The sequence below is a fragment of the Callithrix jacchus genome, chromosome 6 (assembly GCF_049354715.1).
Source record: "Callithrix jacchus isolate 240 chromosome 6, calJac240_pri, whole genome shotgun sequence".
Classification (NCBI taxonomy): Eukaryota; Metazoa; Chordata; class Mammalia; order Primates; family Cebidae; genus Callithrix; species Callithrix jacchus.
Window position 1 is genome coordinate 104,105,592 of NC_133507.1, and position 19,308 is coordinate 104,124,899.

Consider the following 19,308-nt stretch of genomic DNA (forward strand, 5'->3'; position numbering starts at 1 on the left):
TTAGACAATCTTGATATATTGCCCAGGCTGGAGTGTAGCGGTACATCATAGCTTACTGCAGCCTCGCCCTCCCAGGCTCAAGCCATCCTCCCTCCTCAGCCTCTTGAGTAGTTGGGACTATAGGTGCACGCCATCACATCTCGCTAATTTTTGTATATTTTTTATAGTGAAAGGATTTGCCATGTTGCTCAGGCTGGTTTCAAAGTTCTGAGGCTCAAGTGATCCTCCTGCCTCAGCCTCCCAAAGTGCTGGGATTACAGATGTGAGCCACTGCGTCTGGCCTAAATTAATTTTTATTGATAAATAAAAAGTATATAGATTTATTATGCACAAAATGTTGTTTTGAAATATTTATACATTGCAGAAAGGCTTTAATTGAGCTAATTAACATAGGCATTATTTCACTTTTTTGTGTGTGGTGAGAACACTTAAAATCTACACTGTAAGCAATTTTTAAAAACATCATACATTGTTATTAACTTTAATCATCAGGTTGTACATCTATTGTATCCTCTTGTTGTAAATAACAGAAAGTGACTTAGAACTAGGAAATTTACTGCCAGGGACACAAAAGAGGTATGCTGTAGTTAGAAGTACTGGTCCCAACTCCCTATGGGGTTTATACATATGACTCCTATCATGGTGGGCAAGGCATACTTCTTTGCTTGACCTTGGCCATGTGACCATGGTTAATGAGATGTTAGTGATTTGATGCGATCAGAGGTTTGAAATACATTTGCACACTTGTCCTTGCTCACCTGCATCTCTGAACCTAGGGTAGCCTGCTTACCTTAGAATGAATGATAGGTGAGGCAGACTGAACCTAACCCAGGGGATGGAACCAAGCCAGAAGAACCCAGCCTGGATCAGTCACACCCTACCTCAACTGTAAATGCTGAGAGGGAAATAAACACTTACTGCTGCATGCCACTGAGATGGGTGCAATTGTTATGCAGCCTCGCTGACTGATACAGGGTAGGAAATAAACTCTAGCATCAATGTGTGTGGATGGTGAATGAGGTTTCCCAAAAGTAGGTGACAATTAGCACTGCAAAGGTTTAAAAAAAGGGGGTACTCTGACAAAGAGGACTCTCTTGAGAGCAACAAAGCAAGGTTAGAAATGGGATAACATATCTATGATGGGAAGCCCCGTGCCAAGAAAAGTTCCTTGGTGATTTTCCTTTGGACTATAGAAACAATGGAGGATAGTTTAAGTTTTTCTTCTCATTCAACATTTCTTTTTTTAACTGTAGTAAAATATACATAACATAAAATTTACCATTCTAACCATTTAATGTGAGCAATTCAGTGGTATTAAGTACACTCACGATGTTGTACAAACTTTCCCAGTATCTATTTCCAGAACTTTTTCAATACCCCAAACAGAAGCTCTGAACTCATCATTTAGCAATAACTCCACATTCCCCCACCCCCCAGCCCCTGGTAACCTCTATTCCACTTTCTGACTGTAAGAACTTGCCTATTCTAGATACCTCATATAAATGAATCACACAGTATTGATTTTTTTGCACCTCTCTTGTTTCACTGAGCACATTTTCAGGGTTAATCTATGTTGTAGCATGTATCAGAATTTCCTTCTTTTTAAGGCTGACTCATATTTCATTGTATGGATAGACCACATTTTATCTGCTTGTCTGTTGATAGACAGCTGTTTTGCTTCCATCTTTTGGCTATAGTGAATAATGCTGCTATGAACGTGGGCGTACAAATATCTGTTGAGTTACTGTTTTCAATTCTTAGAGGTTGAATTGCTGAATCATACAATCATTCTATTTTTAATTTTTTTAGGAACTGCAAAACTGTTTTCTACAGGGGCTACCCCACTAGCCATGTACAAGAGTGCCAATTTCTCCACATCCTCACCAACGCTTGTTATTTTTCTATTGTTACTGCTTTTTTATGATGGCTATCCTCATGGGTGTGATGTGGATCATCCCACATTTCTTTTGCCCTTGATCCTTCCTCTAAAACGTAACAAACCAAGATAATTTGGGGGGGGTGGTGGTATGCCAGTTAAAGTAAGGTGTGGTGTCCATCAGTGTCTGTGAGACAGGGAAGTCACTCTGCCGAGAGAACTGAGTCCGTGTTTCCAGGCAGTGACCAGCAAAGAGGAATGGAGTCCCCAGGGTTGCTGGGGGTGGCTGAGAAGAGCATGTGGCTCCATGAAGCAACCACCCAGGAGATGTGGGCAATGAGAAACATACCCTCTTACTATCCACAGTAACCTAGAGAAGAGGGGGAGAGGCTGATGTTTAGTAGCTATATGCGTGTGTATATATACACATATTTTATATACTCACCAAATTTAAGAGTATTAAATGCAATTTTACTTGTAATTCACAGGAGTGACAAATGAAGATGAAAGAACTGCTGAACTTTATGCAAAATTTTCCTCAAAACAAGAGCTCTTATTTTTAAAAGATCTCCTTAAATGTTTTTAATTGAATTTGTATAAGTACATTGAGTTGTTTTATTCCTACTAGTACCAAAGAGTACAATGATAAATGGTAGCTCCTCTCCCTAACCTGCACCTGCTCTCCAGGAAACCACTTTCAACTCTTTTTACTTGTTCATTTTCATTTTTATCTCCACATTTTAAAATTATATCCTCATACTGCTGTTATTTCTTGGTTTTTAAATTTGAGACAGTCAAAACTTCCTATTAGGGAAGATGAAGATGAGATGTTTTAAAATCTCCCTAATTATACTTCTCTCCCCATATATTACATATACTAATCTTCATTTAATTTTGAGTGAAGAATGGTCTATATTTATAATGACTTGTTTTGACTATGAAATATTGCTACATGCTGAGTCAAGTCATGTAAAATGATTATGTGTCTTTCCTGTACATTTCGTTTTTCCTGAGGTCAATCATTACTGTTTTTTCATTGGATTAGTTTTCCGTGCACATATGGCTAATTTTTCCAAGTGCTCCCACAGCTGTGTTACATACTCATTCACAGTCCTATTGGCTTTTCCTCTGGAGACTCAGAGGCCCCCTTTCTCTTGCTCCATGCAGTCCTGCTACCTGGCTGTGGTTTGGAGTGCCCTCTCCCCTTCTCTTGGGTGGGGTCTCATTTCCTGGGTATCATGTCTTTTTCCCTGGTTTGCTCTCATTTTGCAGAAGCACAGAATTTTCTAGTAACCTCCTAAGAAGAAGTACATGGGGGTAAATTTTTGAATCTTTGCAGAAGTGAAAATGTTTTTTTAATTTGATTAATTATTAAACTAATTAATAATTTGGGTAGAAAATACTAGAGTGAAATAATTTTTCTTCAAAATTTTGAAGTCATTTCTCCTCTTCCTGTGTTGTTAATAAAAAATCTAATTCCAAATCTTTCGTATACAACTTTTTTGTTTTGTCCTTAGAAATATGTAAGATTTTTCTTTGTTTTTAGGTATTTTGAAATCGCTTAAGGAAATAGTTCTTTTTTAATTTATTGATTGGATACTCAGTGCATATTTCAATCTGAAGACTTATGTTCTTCATTTCTGGGAATTTAAAAAATATTATGTTTTTATTTTATCATTTCATCCCTTCATCTTTATGCTGTCTCCCTGGAATTCATATCAGCAGAGTATCGGGCGATGTGCACTGATCCTCCAATCTTTTCATCTTTCTCCACTATTCTACCATTTTATCTCTGTGATCTTTTTTTCTTCTTTTTTTTTTTTTTTGAGATGGAGTCTCACTCTGTTTCCCAGGCTGGAATGCAGTGGTGTGATCTCAGCTCACTGCATTCCACCACCCGGGCTCAAGTGAGTCTGCTGCTTCAGCCTTCCAAGTAGCTGGGATTACAGGCATGGGCCACCTTGTCAGACTAATTTTTGTATTTTTAGTAGAGACAGGGTTTCACCATGTTGGCCAAGTTGGTCTCGAACTCCTGACCTCAGGTGATCTACCCATTTCAACCTCCCAAAGTGCTGGGATTACAGGTGTGAGCCACCTCACCTGGCCTTTGTGATCATCTTTATAGAAGATTTCCTTGACATTATCTGTAGAGGTTTTAATGAATGTTTTGTTTTTATACATTTAACTTCCAAAAATCCTTTCTTATTCTCAGATGATTTCCTTTTCTATAGCATCTTTTTTGTTTTGTGGCCTAGGCATCCTTTTCACGAAGGATTTCCACATATTAGTTGTATGTCTTAAGCTTGTCTCCTCCTGTCTGCATGATCTGTTTCTTCGAGGCACCTTCTTCATGATTGTTTGCCTCCACATTGGAGGCCCTCCTCAATGTCAGATCTAAGCCTCAGACAGTAACATGGTCCCTGGAACCACTGTGGACCTGAACAGCTTCTTGACTGGTGGCTTCACTGTAACATAACCAGGCCAGGAGGGAGCCCACTGCTGGGGTCTATGGGTGAACTCTCCTCAATGTCTGAGGCCTTTCCAGGGTGCCACAGGGTGACCTGACAGCTTCTCCTCCACCCACTACAGGCACTGAGGTTATTTTTTCCATGTAGCTATCATTACATCCACTTTTCATTTTCTAATGATTTCTTGAAATTTTGGCTTCATCTCTGTCTCTTGTTTTGTTCTCTTTGTATGGGTTTATATCTTTTCTGTTCCTTTACTGTCTTCTTAAAAACGTTTCCAGGGGCAGAGCAGATAAACACATGTGATCAACATATCATCTTAAACTGAATGCTCTAAGCATATTTTTAAAAACATTCCTCATAAATTTAATAAGAGATTGTCAGAGAAAAATCACTAAATGGTACTTTTCTATATTATTTTATTATTCTTATTAACTAAACAAGAACATACATTACATATATTTCTTCTTTGGTTTCAGAGCTTGAGTCTAAGCCATCATTACATGGAGTTTTGGAAATATTGCTAAAATCATGTCAAAGTTTGGCTTTTAAAATATTTGGACCACAGCAACGCCACACATCTATAGCCATCTGATCTTTGACAAACCTCACAAAAACAAGCAATGGGGAAAGGATTCCCTGTTTAATAAACAAGGTTGAGAAAACTGGCTAGCCATGTGCAGAAAGCAGAAACTGGACCCCTTCCTGACACCTTACACTAAAATTAACTCCAGATGGATTAAAGACTTAAACATAAGATTAACACCATAAAAACCCTAGAAGAAAACCTAGGCAAAACCATTCAGGACATAGGCATAGGCAAGGACTTCATGACTAAAACACCAAAAGCATTGGTGACAAAAGCCAAAATAGACAAATGGGACCTAATTAAACTCCAGAGCTTCTGTACAGCAAAAGAAACAATCATTAGAGTGAACCAGCAACCAACATAATGGGGAAAAAAATTTGCAATCTACCCATCTGACAAAGGGCTAATATCCAGAATCTACAAAGAACTAAAACAGATTTACAAGAAAAAAAACAAACAACCCCATTCAAAAGTGGGTGAAGGATATGAACAGACACTTTTCAAAAGAAGACATATATGAGGCCAACAAACATATGAAAAAAATGCTTATCATCACTGGTCATTAGAGAAATGCAAATCAAAACCACATTGAGATACTATCTCATGCCAGTTAGAATGGTGATCATCAAAAAATCTGGAGACAACAGATGCTGGAGAGGATGTGGAGAAATAGGAACAATTTTACACTGTTGGTGGGAGTGTAAATTAGTTCAACCATTGTGGAAGACAGTGTGGCAATTCCTTGAGGATCTAGAAATAGAAATTCCATTTGATCTAGCAATCCCATTACTGGGTATATACCCAAAGGATTATAAATAATTCTATTATAAAGATACTTGCACACATTATGTTCATTGTGGCACTGTTTACAATAGCAAAGACCTGGAACCAACTCAAATGCCCATCAATGATAGACTAGACAAGGAAAAGGTGGCACATATACACCATGGAATACTATGCAGCCATAAAAAATGATGAGCTTGTGTCCTTTGTAGGGACATGGATGAAACTGGAAACCATCATTCTCAGCAAACTGACACAAGAACAGAAAATCAAACACCACATGTTTTCACTCATAGGCGGGTCTTGAACAATGAGAACACATGGACACAGGGAGGGGAACATCACACACTGGGGTCTGTTGGGAGTGGGCTAGGGGAGAGACAGCAGTGGGTGGGGGGTGGGGAGGGATAACATGGGGAGAAATGCCAGATACAGGTGATGGGGGGATGGAGGCAGCAAACCACCTTGCCATGTATGTACCTATGCAAGAATCCTGCATGATCTGCACATGTACCCCAGAACATAAAGTACAATTTAAAATATATATATTTGGACCACAAAATGTTTTGTATAACTTTTGTCTCTCCCTAGAATTTTAAATCCACTTTCTTTTTTCTTGTTGATCACAGAATTCACAGGCCTTCACCTCATTAACTACACATCATAGTTGTACTTCAAGGTTTGACAAGAATAGCTTTGTGTAACATTGCCAACTATCTTCTCTGGGATGTTCTTCAAGGAGCCCTTGAATTCTCTGAACTGAATCTTTTCTAGGGTCTTTTGCAGAACTGTAGAACTGATACCCATCCATTGCTGTCCTGGGTAAATTCTACTTTTTTCTATCCTATATTTTACATTGAGTTTTGGTTTTGCTGTATATAACCATGGTGATTCTTTTTTTTTTTTTTTTTTTTTAACGATGGGGTTTCACCATGTTGGTCAGGTTGGTCTTGAACTCCCAACCTCAGGTGATTCACCCGCCTTGGCCTCCAAAGTGTTTAGATTACAGGCGTAAGCCACCACTCCCAGCCATGGTAATTCTTTAAAGAAGAGGTACTTACGTTGTAAACTGTGTGAGTCTCTCTGCATGTCTAACAGTGTCTGCAGGGAGTATCACCCTTTGTCTTACTCAACACATGGCCACGGTTGGGCCCACTGTGCTATACAAGGTCACCTCTTGTTTGATGATTCTGTGATGAACTTCCACCGTCTCTTTCTTTAGGGTATTTTTTCCAGATGGTAGACATATTTTGAGGTGTCTACTCAGCCTCTGAGCCAACAAGTGCCTCCTGGGAAGAACCCTTTCATGCCTGGGCTGGGTGGTTTATGCTGTGTGATCCTATCTCACTGACTGGACTGAAGAAGAAAACCTAACCCAGTGTGGGACAATCTGCCTTCCTTGCATATTGGGTGTTGGCATGGGGAGAAGGCCAATCTCTCCCAGTCCCAAAGCATGCAAACTTGGAGACGATGGGGCAGCCATATTCTATTCTGTAGAAAGCAACAGAAAAATCCAGCCTGCAGAGAGAAGGAATAACAAAGCAAACCCAAATAAGAGAGAAAAAAAGTCAGGAGGGTTCTGTTAGCTATTTTTGAGTTTAATTTTGAACTCTTAAGTCTGAGATGGTAAAATCTGAGAAGAGATATAATACAAATCTTTTAAATTCTGAATAAGGGCCGGGCGCGGCGGCTCATGCCTCTAATCACAGCACTTTGGGAGGCCAAGGTGGGTGGATCATGAGGTCAGGAGATCGAGACCATCCTGACCAACATGGTGAAACTCTGTCTCTCCTAAAAACACAAAAGTTAGCTGGGCATGGTGGTGCATGCCTGTAATCCCAGCTACTTGGGAGGCTGAAGCAGGAGAATTGCTCGAACCCGGGAGGCGGAGGTTGCAATGAGCTGAGATCACACCACTGCACTCCAGCCTGGTGACAGAAAGAGACTCCATCTCAAAAAAAAAAAAAAAAAAAATTCTGAGTAAGGTAAAGAGACTCAACATTAGTTCTCTTCTTCTCACACTTTATACTTGCTTGTCTGACAACTGGAGACTGGAAATAAATCACTTCAAGCGGGGGAAGTAAATAGTCTAGTTTGTACAATAAGAAATAAGAACAGAAAAGTCATCATTGTACAACCTGTTCAAAATGCAAAACTTCAGCAAACATTTATTGGGCACCTACTCTATGCTCATCACTGGTGACGTGAATGTGAATGGCACACATAGCTCCTGTCCTTGAAGCTCATGGTCTCCAGCAGGGGCCAGAGCAGCCAATGACCAGAGTTCCTAGTGTTAAGCGCTATGAGGAATTTTAAACGGGAGTCGAATTGCCAAGTCTGCCATTGTGGGAAGGAAGGAGGATGGGGTCAGAGTGGTAGTAAAGAACCCCTAGGAGGGGGCTCTACCACTGAAGCAAGAAGTGAGGATTGTCTTCAAAATGGTTAATTTTCAGTGTCAACTTGACTGGATTAAGGGCTAGCTACATAGTTGGTAAAATACTGTTTCTGGGTGTTTCTGGAGGAGATTGGCTCAGGAGTTGGCAGACTGAGTGGGGAAGATCTGCCACCGTCCAATTGGCTGGGCCCTGAATAAAACAGAAAAGGCAGAGGAAGGTAAATCCTCTCTCTCTCTTTCTCTCTCTTTTTCTCTCTCTCTCCTTCTCTCTCTTTTTCTCTCTTTCTCTCTCTCTCTTTCTCTCTCCCCTCCTTTCTTTCTCTCTCTCTCTCTCTTCCTCTCTCTCTGTCTCCCCCCTCTCTCTCTTCCTCTGTCTCTCTCTCCCCCTTTCTCTCTCTTTCTCTCTCTCTCTTCCTCTCTCTTTCTCTCTCTCCCTCTCTCTCTCTTCCTCTCACTCTCTTTCTTTCTCTTCCACTCTCTCTTTCTCTCTCTTTTTCTCTCCCTCTCTCTCTCTTCCTTTCTCTCTTTGTCTCTCTCTCTCTTTCTTTTTCTTTCTCTCTCTCTCTCCCTCTCTCTCTCTTTCTCTCTCTCTCTCTCCCTCTCTCTCTTTCTCTCTCTCCCTCTCTCTCTCTCTCTTTCTCTCTCTCCCTCCCTCTCTCTCTCTTTCTCTCTCTCTCTCCCTCTCTCTCTCTCTCTTTCTCTCTCTCCCTCTCTCTCTCTCTCTTTCTCTCTCTCTCTCCCTCTCTCTCTCTTCCTCTCTCTCTCTCTCTCTCTCTCTCTCTCTCTCCTGGAACTGGGACACCCTTCTTCTCCTGTCCTTGAACATCAGAATCCAGGTTCTCTAGCCTTGGAATTTAGGACTTACACCAGTGGTTCCCCCCAGCGTTCTCAGGACTCTGGCTTCTCACTGAGTTCTACCATCAGCTTCCCGGGTTCTGAGGTCTTTCAGACTCAGAGCCACATTGGCCTTCACCATGTTGCTGGCAAGATGGACGGGAACGAGTGTCCAGGACTGCATGCTTCTAAGATGCTTTGGGTATTTCCTAGAGTCTCATGTAACTATTCATAGTAACCCTTCTCTCTCAAACACTGTATGGTCACCCTTGGTAGGATCAGGACAGGAAAGCGTCTAGTGCATGCAGATGGCCAACAGGCATATGAAAAGCCGTTCAACAACACCAATCATAAGGGAAATGCAAATCAAAGCCACAACAAGCCACCGTCTCACACCTGGCAGGGTGGCTGATGAGGATGAGAACAAGTGCTGACAATAATGTGGAGAAAAGGGGACTCTTACACGCTACTGGAAGAAATGTCAACTGGCTTAGCCTTTATGGAAGATGGTATGGAGGTTCCTCAAAAAATTCAAAATAGAACTACTATATGATTCAGTAATCAGACATCTAGGAAGGAAATGAAGTCAGCACCTCACAGAAGTACCTGCACCCCCATGCTCGCTGCAGCAGTGTCCACCATCGCCAAGATGGGGGAGCAACGTTAAGTGTCTATCGACAGATGAATGGATGAAGAAACATGCTGCATATACACAATGGAATGCCAGTCAGCTTTAAAAAGAAGATCCTATCACTAGTGACATGAATAAACTTGAAAGACACGGTGCTAAGTGAAATAAGCCGATCACAGAAAGAAAAATACTGCATGATCTCATATGCGGAATATTACAAAGTTGAATATCAAGCATCAGGGAGTGGAATGGTGGTTGCCAGGGCCTGGGAGGGGGTGGGAATGCAGAGATATAGGTCGAAGGGTATGAAGTTGCAGTTACATAGGATGAATATGTCTAGGGATCTAATGTACAGCATGAGGACTACAGTTCATAATACTGTACGGGCCAGGTGCGGTGGTTCACACCTGTAAGACCAGCCTGACCAATATGGTGAAACCCCGTCTCTACTAAAAATACACAATGAGCCGGGTGTGGTGGTGCATGCCTGTAATCCCAGCTACTTGGGAGGCTGAAGCAGGAGAATCCTGTAGGATTAGGAAGGCAGAGGTTGCAGTGAGCCAAGATCATGCCATTGCACTCCAGGCTGGGCAAAAAGAGCAAAATTCTGTCTCAAGAATAGTAACAAGGATAATAATAGTACTGTATTGTACACTGGAATTTTGCCAAAAGAGTAGATTTCATGTGCTCTTACCCATCCCCCACACACACACACAAATAGTAACTCTGTGAGGAAATCTGTTAATTTGCTTGACTATAGTAATCATTTCACTGTGTTTCTTTTCTTTTTTTCTTTTTTTTGAGACAGAGTTTTGCTCTTGTTACCCTGGCTGGAGTGCAATGGCATGATCTTGGCTCACCGCAACCTCCGCCTCCTGGGTTCAAGCAATTCTCCTGCCTCAGCCTCCCGAGTAGCTGGGACTACAGGCGTGCACCACCATGCCCAGCTAATTTTTGTATTTTTAGTAGAGATGGGGTTTCACCTTGTTGACCAGGATGGTCTCGATCTCTTGACCTCGTGATCCACCTGCCTCGGCCTCCCAAAGTGCTGGGATTATAGGCGTGAGCCACCGTGCCCGGCCTTTCACTGTATTTCAAAATATCATGCTACACACTTTAAATGCATTCTTTATTTTTATTTATTTATTTTTGAGATGGGGAGGTCTCACTTTTTCACCCAGACTGGAGTTCACTGGCACAATCATGGCTCACTGCAGCCTCTACTTCCTGGGCTCAAGTGCTCCCCCCACCTCAACCTCCTGAGTAGCTAGGACTACAGGCACACACCACCATACTCAGCTAATTTTTTAAATTTTTTGTAGTGACAAGGTCTCCTATGTTGCCCAGGCTGGTCTTGAACTCCCAGGCTCAAGCCATCCACCTGTCTTGGCCTCCCAAAGTGCTGGGATTACAGGAGTTAGCCACCATGCTTAGTCTACAATTTTTATTTTTATAAAAAGATTATAAAAAGAGTCCAGTGAATGTGCCAAATTGAAGGCCACTCGTGAGGTTGGTTTCTGTGGGTGGAGCATGGGAGCCCGGTTGCAGTGTGAGAGTGAGTGGAAGTGGAGGCAGTGAAAGCGCACACTTGATTCAGGAAGCTGGCCACCAGGGGGCAGAGCAGGGTCGGTGGCTAGAAGGGCCCAGAGAGCCTGGGCTGGATTGACTTGGGAAAGTTAACCAGCTGATGGGAACAGTCAGTGGAGAGGAAGAGGATGAAGGTTGAGTGAGATGGCTGTCATTGTGTCGTCTTGGGAAGGAAGTTGGTAAGGTGGGAATAGGGACTGGCCGTGGTCTGGGGGACATCCTCTCTTCCACTTGAATGCTGTTATGGACTGAATGTGTCCCCACTAAATTTGTATGGTGAAGCCCAACCCCCAGGGTGGCTGTATTTGGAGGTAGGGCCCAGAAGGAGGTAATTAAGGTTAAATGGCGTTGTAGTAATGGGGCCCTGATCCTACAGGATTAGTGTCCTTACAAGAAGAAACACAAGAAAGGGCACTCCCTCCCCTGCAACAACACATTCATTAGAAATGCCACATGAGGACAAAGTGGCCTTGTGCATGCCAGGAAGAGGGCCCATCACCGCAGACCAAAGCCTGCGGGATCTTGATTTCACACTTCCACCCTCCAGAACTACGAGATCAATTTCTTTTGTTTAAGCCCCCACGTCTATGGTATTTTGTTATAATAACACAGCTGACTAAGATAGATGGGAAGGAAGGGAACAGAGGGTACAATTTAGACACAACTGTAAGGGCAAGATGTTGGTTAGAAATTCATACGGATAGACTCAACTCTTGGGAAATGGAAGGCGAGCCCATCTGTTGAAAATGAGAGGGAGGTGGTAGGTGAGAAATTTGAAAGACACGTGGCCGTCAGGAGCATGCCTGAGAGCCTCCGGCGAGGGAAGTGGGGTGGGACGTGGCGGAATCTGGAGAGGACTCTGGGAATCTCAGGAGGCTGCAGCACAGTGGGCTGGAACTGTGGGACGTGATGAACCAGGGATGGCCCTCCCCAAATGCCATCCTTGAAACAGACACACAATGTAGAGGCTGGATGGGCCCCAGGAGTCCACAGGAATGCTGAGCAGCCTTCTGTTTGTCATGTAAGCAAGTAGATAGCATCTGAGTGTTGTGGCTTTTACCTTGGGCTGCAGGTTGTCCCGCAGCCCGGGTGAAGGTCAGTGGTGAGAACCCACAGCTTGCTAAGAACAGGGAGGCAGCGACCAAGCTGGGGCTCACCGCAAGGAGCCGTTCTGGTAGTGGAGATCTAATCCTGGATATTAAATCTAGGCTTTAACGAGGGGGTGCCAGGAAGAGAAGCTATGCTCTCCTTTGGCATGGGAGGAAATCTGGGGCCCTCCCAACCTGGGTGAGGATCATGAGGACAGAGTGAGGGTGGGGAGTTCTGCGGGAACTCCAAAGGGCGATGTCAGGGCAGGTGGACTCCCCTAACCAGTTTGGGAAATGGTATCTCCTCCTGTTGGATTTTGTGACCCCATGCTCATTTCTGGGCCCCTCGATAAACGCTGTGTATAACTCAGTACTTTTTTTATGTTTCACAAATTGACTAGTTTAAATGAAAATTAATGCTATTTTGAAGTTTGGGAGAGAATTTTATGATAGCCCATTGGGCACAAGAAACCTGGAGCAGGCCTCTCTTTTGGAGTAGCTGCATGTGCTGGTTAAGAGGCTCCAGGTCTAAGGTCTCACATCACCATGTCCAGCTCGGTGGTCTTAAGCAAATGGCCTCACGTGTCTCTAAGCCTCAGTTTCCTCATCTGCACCATGGAGCTAATGACTATTGATGTCAGTGTTCGGAGCAACTCAGCAGAGTGTCTGGTGGAAAATAAGAGTCAAAGGAGACTTCATCATCATCTTCATTATCATTATTCACTTATTATCTTCAGAGATAATGCAAATTTAAAAAGAAATCCACACAAACACATCTTCGGAAAATTAGGAAGTGTTTTTCCAAGTACACAGAAAAATCCCCAGTGACCCTCCTCTGAAAAGTCATCAATAATCAGCTCCCAGGCTGGGCATGGTGGCTCACACCTATAATCCCAACACTCTGAAATCTAAAGTAGGAGGATCACTTGAGCCCGGGAGTTCAAGACCAACCTGGGAGACATGGTGAGACCATGTCTCTCAAAAAATAAAAAATTAACTGGAATGGTAGCAGGTGTCTGTAGTTCCAGCTACTTGGGAGGGTGAGGTGGGAAGATTGCTTGAGCTAGGAAGTTTAAGGCTTCAGTTAGCCGTAATTGCACCATTGCACTCCAGCCTTGGCAACAGAGCAAGACCCTGTCTCCATAAGATAAAAATTACCAGCTCCACAGGCAATGCTTGCAAGCCTTTCTAAGGTTCTGCTCACTGTGCAGCCACAGGGCTTTTCAGCCTCTGGATTCAGATGCATGATGGGACAGGACAGCAACCGCCATCTACCAAAGGCTTCCATGTACCAGAGCCCATACTTGGAATGTTTATATTTCTTAGCCATCAACTAAGGAGGCATGGAGATAGGAGGGGTGAAATGGGAAGAAAGGGTGGGATAGATCAAGGAACCCATTCTCCGCAGAAGTCTTTTTTCCAGTTTGGAGACTGGTTTTCATCAAGCACACTGTTTCCATCCTCTGACTCAGATGTCCTATCACCAACCCCACTGCCCCACACCAATGTGAAATAAATACCTATTGTTAGCCCTATCTGTGCATCTATCATGACACATGACAACCTTTAAGGCAGCAGTTCTCAAGCAGGGGCAATTTTGCCCTCCCTACCCCCAAAAAAATTTGGCAATGTCTAGAGATACATTTTCTGTTGCCACAGCTTTAGAGAGATGGTGGGCTTCTAGTGGGTAGAGGTCCATGGTGCTGCTAGACATTGTACAATGCATAGGACAGCACTCATAACAGAGAATTATCTGGCTCCAAATATCAATAGTATTGAGAAACTCTGCTTGAAGGAAAAACCAGTCCTACACACCTCACTTAACTCACTAAGGTTAACAAATTGGCAGTTTGCCAGATGCCATGGATTAAAAAGCCCTACCTTGAGTGACTCTTTTTCCATGGCCTGACACATTTCTGTACAATTCAACAGGTAAGGAGTCCTTTCAAGATGTGATTCTTCATTACTTGTTGCTGTATCATCATCGTTTCATTCAGTCATCCATGCATTCATTCAACACACACTCATTGAGCTCCCTCTTACACTGTGACAGACTCTAGGGATAAAAAATGAACAAGATGAGTCTCTATGCTCAAGTTCAAAGTATGTGTATTGGGGTTTAGGGGACAGATGTGTTAGTTAATAATTACAGTAATGTTCCAGGTAAAAAAGTTCTAATGAGATGCATTGGGTTGGGGCCACAGAGTGGGGTGTGCTCAGTATTTCTTATGGGGGCCTCAGAAAACTGCCCCTTCAGCCATCAACACTTTTTGGGTTCCACTTACAAGGGTCACTTCTGACACCTCCCTTTATGGAGTAGAGGGAGAATGGGTAATAGGCAATTTGGCCTCAGTGACCCCCTCCATTAGGAAGATGCCTATAATCTCCCTCGAGGGGGAGCTTCAAATGAATAAAAAATTATTTGAACCCTCCTAGGTTTCAAAATCAAATGTCCGGCCACCCAGAGTCAAACAAACAGAAGGAAAGCAGGGTTCCAGAGGCTGGGAAATACTCCAACCAAAGGAGGTCAGTTCCACTGCTATTTATTGTAGGAATTCTCCACCAAGAATTGTGAGATATAACCTCAGGTCTAGAGAAGCCCATAAAATAACCCAAGGACCACAATTTATGCACAGGAAACCATCCTGTGATTATGTAAGGCAGTAATGCACGTTTCAAAATACAAGGGGTGTAACAGACAGAGCCCTGGATGGTTGGAAATCAAGAGATCTGGGTGCTAACCTTCATGAGTTAAGTGGGGCATGTGGGGCTCATAGAGCTGCTAGTCTCAGCTCTGCTACTGACTTGCTGATCTCAGGCAGCTCCCTTCTCTCTGAGGGTCTCAGCGTGCTCATTTGTAAAATGGGGGATTGGGACCAGAGCATAATGAAGCATCCCTCCAAGGTACACTGAAGACTTAAAGCAAGTGAAGCCTCTCATTTTTCCTTTCCACTTACTCCTGTGATAATCCAAGCATTTCCCTGAGATAAAAATGCAGACTGAACCTCAGCCCTGCACTCAAGGTACCAATTATGACAGTCTCAGAGTCACTGCAGGTACTTAAGAAGGAGGCTGGAAGGGTCCCAAGGAAGGAGCAATACCTCTCCCACCCCTAGCCACGGAATAACACACCTCCAGGCTATACCTGGCTCTGCATTGTCCCCAGTATCCCAGCTGGTGTTTCTCCAAATTGGGAGTCAAAACTCATGAGTGCATACTGTTGCTCTAGCATTTTCCAAGGCCAGCACTGCCACTGAAAAGAGGAGGCTCCCCGGCAGCAAGGGAGCTCCAAGCAAGCTCCAAACTGCACTCATCCCAACTACTGCTGCTGGAAGTCTTGGATGGCCAGAAAAATGAGCATCTCCTGAGTGTCAACACTCTACTCAGCTCCAGGAGTACTGGTTTTCCTTATAATCAAACCTGAGGGGACTATGCGAAGACAAGGAGGTTGGACACCAGGAGACTTGCCCAGGACAGAGATCAGAGAGTCATTTGGGTTCCCAGGCACTTTCCCTAGGAAGCTTCTTGGAACAGAGGCCTTGGGGACCAGTTTGGAATGCAAGTGGAAAGGGATGATTCTGGAATCTGGCCCCCACATCTAATCCCCACTCCCTCCCATTCCTTCCTTTCTGCTGGTCTGGGTGGTGCCACTCTCTTGATCACAGATCCCAGAGCTAAGAGGGGCCGGGACTCCCAGGAATTTCTGTGGGAAAGAAAAACAAACCATCCATCCTGCCGCATTTTTTTCCCTCCTCCAGCCCCTTGCCAGAACCTGGGGAGTAGAAGCTCCGAGGAGCCAACAGACACACAGACATTAGGCAGCCACATCCCACACGAGGGTGCGAGGAGAGCGGCAGGCAATCCCGTCGCAGACCCGGAAGCTCCTGCCAGAGCTCTCTCAGGTTTTCCTATCTGCAGCCCGTGAGTGTGAAAATGTCAAGGTTTGGGGCAGACTGGTACTGATGCGGATTCCAATCCTCTTTTCCTGGCTTGGAGCAAGAATTCTTCCCCCTCTCCTTTCCTTTCCTTGTCCATAACGTGAAGGTGATAATATCAGCCTAGAAAGGTGATTATGAGGTTTCAACCAAAGATTGGAGGCAAAGGGTCCAGGACACAATAGGCATTGTCAGGGGCGGCTCCAGAATTTCCGTCTAAGAGAGACTCAGAAGCCCGGCCAGAGGAACGGGTGGGTGGGGAGCACGGGCATCCATCTTAAAGCTGCCTTACCCTGGCACGCACGAGGTTTTTCTTTGGAAAGGGGGCCCTCCGGCGAAGAGCTGGGTGAGATTAATGTTGGAAGCACTGGGAGGGAAGAGTTCCCATTCTTCAGCGGAAGATCTGCTCGTTCCCCTCCACCCGCATCCTGCCCGAGGCCAGAAAGCCAGACCGCCGCTCCCTCGGGCCCCCCAGCCCGCAGAAGGGCGCAGTACTCACCGAGTGCGCGGCGCAGGCGAGCAGCACGGGCAGCAGAAGCTGCTGCAGCGGCGGCGACAAGTGGGGACGCATGGTGTCCGCACGCTCCCCACGGGCGCCCAGACGGCCGCCGGCCAGTGCGCTCTGCCGACTCGGGAGCTCAGCGCCCGGTGCAGGGTCCCGGGCTCCAGCCGGCCAAGGTGCTCCGAGGGGCCATGGATGAGCCACCCGATCTGCGGCGGGCCGGAAGACTGCTCCTCCTCCGACGAGGTGGCTGCTGGAGCTAAGCCGCCCGGCCCATTGATTAGGACGCCGCGCCGCCGGGGCGCCTCCTCCACCCGGCGGGGACATGCGGGGGGCTGGAGCGGAGGCCGGCAGGGGAGGAGGCAGAGGGAGGGCGCAGGGGCCCGGAGCCGGCTCCCGCAGGCTCGGCCCAGGGCTGGAGGAGGCCAGGAGAGGGCACGCTGGCTTAGCCTTACACGCGGCAATCCCATCCGACCCCGGGTCGGGAAAGAGCACTGCCTCTGGAGTCCATGGACCGAAGGCACAAGCTCGCTGGGGGCCGATGGGCAACTTAGGTCCCCTTTGTAAGCCTCGGCTTTCTCAACCCTAACAACACATCTCTGATAATTTCCACTCCCTGGCTGAAAGTTGTGACACAGTGAAGGCCCATGGCATCTATTCCCGCCCGACAGCTACCTTGCACTTTATTTCCGTTTTTCTCTTTACTTTTATTTTTTCATTATTAAAGTCATTAGTGCTCATTCCAGAAAGTTTCACTCCCATGAGTTCCTCCTTTGATGATGACCAAAGAGGATCCGTGGCACCCCCAGGCATCTAGGGACAGCCCCAGATGCCCCTTTTTTATACTGTTAAATAAAAAAGGAGGCAGCGTCTTACCATGTTGCCCAGGCTGGTCTTGAACTCTTGGGCTCAAGAGATCCTGTCACCTCAGCCTAGCGAAGTACTGGGATTACAGGCATGAGCCACGGGGTCCAGCCCTAGATGGGTCTTATAAACTCAATTTCTATTTGTCTGCACTGGTGCTCACTCCCTTCCCTCTTCTCTCTCCTCCTTTCTTGATCTTTCTCCTAGGCACTTTATGTAAATCAGCTCATTTAATACTCCCCCAGACCCCTAGGTGATGCGTCGCCCATTTGACAGAAGAGGGCATTGAAGGTGGAGGAGGATTCATTACATGTCCAGGTACTGCTACCCAGAGGCTCAGACAGGAAAGCCTGGATCTACCCTTCCATGGCTGACCTGACTCTCTGTAACTGGACTGTATTCAGACGGCCATGAAGCTGTTAGAGAAACAATGTGCTCTTGTCCCTAGCAGGCTACCCTATCAGAAGAGACTGTTAGTAACTTGAGGCTGCTAAATCCTGGCAGAAATAAAAGGGAGAAAAAATCGTTCAGCTCCTAGGTCCAAAATCAATGCTCAGTACACATCAAACCTATAAAGTATACATAATCACCAACTCCCTTCTAGAAACTCTTTCTGCAAAAATACTCACCCAAGGGCCTAATGGAATATGTGTGAGAATGTTTGTCGAAGCACTGTGACAGTGGCAGGAAACTGGAGATTATATATGGGGAAGGGAACCATCCTTATGATTCCTTCCTCATGGGCAGCAGTCATTTCTGTAGCATTCCTGACTTGTTTCTACCCCTTCACTCTCTCTGTCCGTTCCTCTCTCTTGCACACGTGTACACATGCATGCACTCATGCACGCGTATATACACAGGTGAGGCCAGCTTACGTGATCAATGCATTTGGAATAAGAAACTGGCATGAGTTCAGTCCCCTCCTCTCTCCTTCCTTTGACAGTGTGCCCCCCTACAGAGAGTCTGTAACTGGATTTCCCTGGGCCAGACTGTGATTGGTGGTTGAGGCTCTACTGGAACTCATCCAGTACCACCAGTGACAGGGTCTATCTAATTCTGGGGTGTAGTTAGGAAACCCACTTGCCTACAGTATAAACCACATTCTACAATACTGACTTTATTACTAATAAAAGTGATATTTGGCTCTATCTGTCTTGATCTTATTTCTCAATTGGTTCAAGATTCAGGCTAGAAAGAAAAATGTTATTTCTTAGACCCCTTGAACCCCTAAATGTCCATCCTAAATGTCCAGCACCCTAAATGTCCATCACAAAGTGCCTGAGGTAAGGATGTGCAGTTTTTACTCTACAGACTTCTGTGTTGTTTGAATGTTTTCTGTAACAACGCTGTGTAGGGCTGTTCTGGGTAGAGGTAAATCAAAAGAAAACAATACCAAAATGCAATCTATGCTTTATACCTGAGCCTCATGATCTCTGATGAAAAAGCAAAACAACATTAGTTCTGGGCAATTCAATAAATTTCTGGCCTGTAGCAAGCCATTCTTGCTTAAATGGGAAACTCTGCCTCCCAAGGAGAGTTGAGAAAAGGAATTAAAGTGCTCCTTGAAAGGTCATTCAAACCTGCCTGAGACAACAATTTTACAATCGGGGTAGAAGGGAAGAGGTAGGAAAAGTAACCATATATTTAGCACCCGTCGCAAGCTGGGGAGTCTGTTAGGAAGCTCAGATGTGTTATCATATTCAGTCCTCCAAGACCATATGGGAGACGGGAACTGGAGGCTTAGGAAAGATAAATC

The 19,308-nt window shown here is 44.9% G+C and overlaps 1 protein-coding gene across 7 annotated transcripts in view; it reads right to left on the reverse strand.

Annotated features, from left to right (window-relative positions):
• SCTR (secretin receptor) overlaps positions 1-17,184 on the reverse strand; it is an 81,506-nt gene extending 64,322 nt beyond the window's left edge. For 6 of the 7 annotated variants that reach the window (XM_078327964.1, XM_002749522.6, XM_078327963.1 and 3 more), the window contains exon 1: positions 16,686-16,917. Coding sequence is in view for 3 of the 7 variants with exons in the window: in XM_002749522.6 (XP_002749568.4) it covers positions 16,686-16,757 (72 nt within the window). In the remaining 4 variants the exon portion in view is untranslated. Of the gene's footprint in view, positions 1-16,685 lie in introns of all 7 variants that reach the window. The other variant, XM_078327960.1, reaches the window with a different exon arrangement.
• Between the last annotated feature and the right edge of the window lie 2,124 nt (positions 17,185-19,308).